The sequence below is a fragment of the Betta splendens genome, chromosome 1, assembly GCF_900634795.4.
Source record: "Betta splendens chromosome 1, fBetSpl5.4, whole genome shotgun sequence".
Classification (NCBI taxonomy): domain Eukaryota; kingdom Metazoa; phylum Chordata; class Actinopteri; order Anabantiformes; family Osphronemidae; genus Betta; species Betta splendens.
In genome coordinates, this window is record NC_040881.3 from 1,859,669 (window position 1) to 1,864,668 (window position 5,000).

The 5,000-nt window shown below is 49.4% G+C and overlaps 1 protein-coding gene across 14 annotated transcripts in view; it reads left to right on the forward strand.

Moving 5' to 3' along the window:
- cacna1ab (calcium channel, voltage-dependent, P/Q type, alpha 1A subunit, b) overlaps positions 1-5,000 on the forward strand; it is a 79,112-nt gene that overhangs the window by 12,174 nt on the left and 61,938 nt on the right. For all 14 annotated transcript variants that reach the window (XM_055511785.1, XM_055511764.1, XM_055511773.1 and 11 more), the window contains 2 exons: positions 3,567-3,673; positions 3,819-3,958. In XM_055511785.1, coding sequence (XP_055367760.1) covers positions 3,567-3,673; positions 3,819-3,958 — 247 coding nt within the window. The remainder of the gene's footprint in view (positions 1-3,566; positions 3,674-3,818; positions 3,959-5,000) is intronic.

The window sequence follows — 5,000 nt, forward strand, 5'->3', positions numbered from 1 at the left end:
TACCAGTTGCACAGCAGAATAAAACGAGCTTCTTCTACAAAACCAGAGCTGAGGTCAGAGAGAGAGAGGCACCTTTTCATCTTCCACGTCTATATATAGCCACTCATGGAGGAGACGAGAGGAGCCGGACGGGAGGGAGGATGTAAGTGGAGGTAGAGGAGGAAAGGATGAGAGAGGAAGGCAAGATGGCTGAGCCAGAAAAGATGCAGAGGTGAAGATGGAGGAGAATGAAGCCAGACTCAGAACCAGAGGAAGCGATGAAGAGAGAGCATGAAACTTTAAGCAAGTGGGGAAACGGAGCGCGGAGGCCACCGCTGCCACAGCTGCAGGACACAGAGGGAGACCTCCCTCACCTTTAAATAAAATGAGACCCCACCGTCGCTCTGCTCCGTCAGGACCTGGGTTCTGACTGGGAGGAGCTGAGACCCGCTCCAGCCCAGGACCCGTAGAACGCATGAAGACCTGCACTCGAACAGAAATCACACAAACATGGCAAAACTTTAAAGAAGCAGATTTGACCCCAAAGGAACCAAACTTTGCTTAAAATAGAATGTAATTAAAGTTGTTAATAGAGTTTGAACCCAGTCCGACTCGGGTCTTGAAGATAAAACTTCACTCGACCTCCACTTGCACCTGAAACCTTCTGAAGAAGCTCGATACCTTTAGTGAAACGACTGGAGGATTCAGTGGATCTGTGCCTCATCGTGACCACTGTTCCCAGTGCACCGAGGGCGTATCTGGAACCAGTAACATCCACTCAGCGCTGTGTCTGAACTAATTAGAAAGAGGGGAATGTGTGTTGTACATACCTGTTTGTGATATTTCTCACCTCCTGGTTGTGAAGGAGGAGGAAGGCAGAGAAAGTGAGGGAGCGCCTGCGTCTCTGCCATAAAGGAAGCGGCTCCTGCTGAGTCGAGCGCTACACACTTTCATTTATTTGAAAAAGCTTCATTTGGTGTGATTTAAAATCTCCCCCTCATCAGGCTCAGCTCCTCTAAAGCACAACCTCAGCGCCGCGCCAGAATGCCTGATCAGCTGAAAAGACACACACACACACACACACACACACACACACACACACACACACACACACACACACACACACATACAGTTACACATATGCCTGCACACACACACTCACACACACACAGTTACACATATGCATGCACACACACACACACACTCACACACACACACAGTTACACATACTGTATGCATGCACACACACACATACACACACACACTCACGCACGTACACAGGTACACACACACACACACTCACACACACATGCATGTACACGCACATACACACACACATGTACGTACACACACACACAGTTACACACATGCATGCACACACACACACACACACACGCACGCACGCACACACACACACACAAACACACACACTCACACACACACACACACACACACACACACACACACACACACACACACACACACACACACACACACACACACACACACACACACACTCTGTGACGGGAGCTTCATGGTGCCGTTACTCAGGGTCGAGTGTTGAGCAGCTGGAGCTGTGGGGAAGTAGTCGTTTGGTTTCATTTGACTGCGGTGAAATGAAACCAGCTCAGGCACCGACCGTGATTTGTCTCATTGTTTATTGTAGAAGATTAGACTCATTTTTTCATGTCTTTTTGGTTTTACTGTTTTACTGCTGTAATGCTTAAAGGACCAGTTCACCTAAATTATAATGCCCTCCTCAAGGTGTGTGTATGTGGTCTCATGTGTGTTTGCTTCCTATGAACAGCCACCGACAGCGTGAAGAGGAGAGAAGGCCGTGGGACGTTAGTTAGCCCACCTCTTCACACATTAGACCTGTGTGTGTGTGTGTGTGTGTGTGTGTGTTTGTGAGTGTGCATGCCGTGTGTGTGTGTGTGTGTGTGTGTGTGTGTGTGTGTGTGTGTGTGTGTGTGTGTGTGTGTTTGCGTGCGTGCGTGTGTGCCTGCGTGCGTGCGTAGCAGACATTGTTCGTGACCATCAGAAAGCCCTTTTAATTAAGCAAAGAGGAACACTCGTTCTGCAATGCTCATCAATAAAACTGCTGCCAAAAAAATGTGCCCCCTAATTGCTGCCAGTGCACGTCGTCCGTTTGTGTGCGTCTGAAGGAACGAGTGGGATGAAACACGCAACGGTTCGCAGGCATCAAAAGGAAGCAGAGAGGGAAAATGAAGGGAACAGGGGTGAATCAATAACAAAAAGGTGGCAAGAAAAAGAGGAGGGAGCACGAGAGCATCACGATGGATGGACGGAGGCAGGAGACGAAGAGGGAGTGTTTCCTCCTGCTTTTAGCAGGTTGTTAGGCCAGAAGAGTGTGTGTCTGCTGAATAATAGATGAGGAGAAGCAGGCTAGCATGTAGCACACACACACACACACACACACACACACACACACACACACACACACACACACACGTATATACACACATATACACACACACATGCAGTCGTGTTTGTCAGAGTGGGTCTCCCCATTGACATAATGTCTCCCTAGCCCCTCACCCTCATGATCACAAACAAAGGCAGACGTCTAAGCTTTGCTTTAATCAACCAAATCTCAATTCTAACCTCAGCCCTAAAATCACATCCTCACCTTGATAGCAAAAACATGCACACACACACACACACACACACACACACACACACACACACACACACACACACTCACACACACACACACACACACACACACACACACACACACACACACACACACACACACACACTTGTTGCTGCTGTACATTGAATCCAGCAAATTGCTCTTAGTGTGATTATTTTTATTGATTACATAAAAACAAACATGTCCGGAAGCAGTGAAAAGTGAAAATGCTTAAATATTAACATTTCAATCCGAGCAAACCATTGTTTGAGGCTTAAATGAAGGCATGAAGCGCCGGGCCTGTCCCTGATGATGGTGGAGGAGCTGAGGCCCGTCAGTCTGGAGCAGCTCCACCGTGAGTAGACGACCGTGTTTGACTCTTCAGGCTTTTATTAAAGGTTTTCAGCTCCAGCGTCGATTGTGTTTGGTTTCTGGAGGCGGCGTCTTATTGGTGTGTGCTCCTCAGACCCACATGTCCCATCCTCTCATATCAAGCACACACACGCCACAGAGGCGCCCTCCGGCCGCGGTGTCAGTGTCGGGGTGCGTCTGGTGAACACAACAGACACACACATCCAGTGTAACGCAATAATGAGCGGCCACTTACACACAGGCTTCATCTGTCGCCATGCATCCAGTCAACTCAGCCCTCCAGCCGCCGTTACTCAGGCATGGACACACACGTACACACACAACCAACCACCTACACACACACGCACGCACGCACGCACGCACGCACGCACGCACGCACGCACGCACACACACACACACACACACATGGTGCCACACATCTGTGCACATCTGCTCCAGCCGGTGGTGTTAGTGGTCAGCTGCCTGTGGGTGGTAGAGGCGCTGATGGGGCTCAGCCTGTTTGACCCTGGGCGACGTGCTTGTGTTCTCTCACCTGGTGTTGGCCTTAACTCCAGCTCTACTCCGTTTGAATGGATGATCCTCACCACCATCATAGCAAACTGCATCGTCCTGGCACTGGAACAGCATCTTCCTGATGGAGACAAGACACCCCTGTCTGAGCGACTGGTAACACACACACACACACACACACACACACACACACACACACACACACACACACACACACACACACACACACAAGCACAACATTTTTAAAAGCAGTTCCTTTCTCCCCCTCTCCCTCCTCTCACCCCCTCCCTCCCCCCGGCAGGAGGACACAGAGCCCTACTTCATAGCGATCTTCTGCTTCGAGTCAGGGATCAAGATCCTGGCTCTGGGTTTTGCATTACACAAGGGCTCCTACCTGAGGAACGGCTGGAACGTCATGGACTTCGTGGTGGTGCTCACTGGGTGAGTTTTAATGATTCCGTCACTGCTGCTTCAGCTACTTATCACTGGTTGGTGCTGGTCATCATTTGTGTCCATGTGAGCGCGTGTGTGTTAGCACAATCTAACAGTTGTAGCATTGGTGCAGGTGGGAGTCACTGAAGATGTCATCCCCAGAGGCATTAGAGCCACAGGTCCGTTGGCTTCTTCTGCTGTTACTCTAGGACATTTAGGTTATGAGCGTTTATGGGATGGCGGACTCGGGGAGGAAGCAGTTGTGCGTTTGTCGATGTAGTCCTCGTTGTGAGTCTGTGCAGGTGCGTCGTATGCAGCGCTAGCATGACTTCCTTTCTATTCTGATCCCAAACGCTGTCACTTAGACGCAGCAGAGGTCTGGTTCACAAGGTGTTTGTCTGATCAGGGCCACTCCCACTCAGTCGCTAGCCTTTAATGAGCGCATACACACACACACACACACACACACACACACACACACACACACACACACAGGCTGGATCAGAGCAGCGCTGCAGGGAGCAGCAGCCAGGGCAAAGTGAAATGTCACTTCTGTGAGAGACGGGGGAGCAGGTTTGTTGTTATGGCGATAACAGAGAGCAGCTCCGTCCACGTCCAGCTCGTCTGTCCTGCTCCACTGCTTTAAATATACTCGTCAGTGCTGTTAAATTCATTTATAAACAAACAACAGACTTTTATTATTTGATCAAGTGCAATAATAATCAACATGTTACGTTGTAAACTGATTTAAGATTCAGATATAATTAAAGCAACTCACAAGTTAAATTCAATTTACTGTAGAAACTGACATTATAGAGCAGCATGTGCACCTGAAAGGACTAATATAGACACGAACCAGTCAGATGTAGAGACACAGAGAGGCCTCAGAGTGACACAGCAGAGCTCCACAGTCACAGCTAACAGGGAGGAATAGGGCACATGATGTCTGCCCATTCCCCTGGACAACGGGTGAGAGAGAGAAAAAACAAGATGGCTTTGGCTGTTAGAGAAGGCGTGAGAGGGGATGGAGAGACGAGAGGAGGAAGAGCAG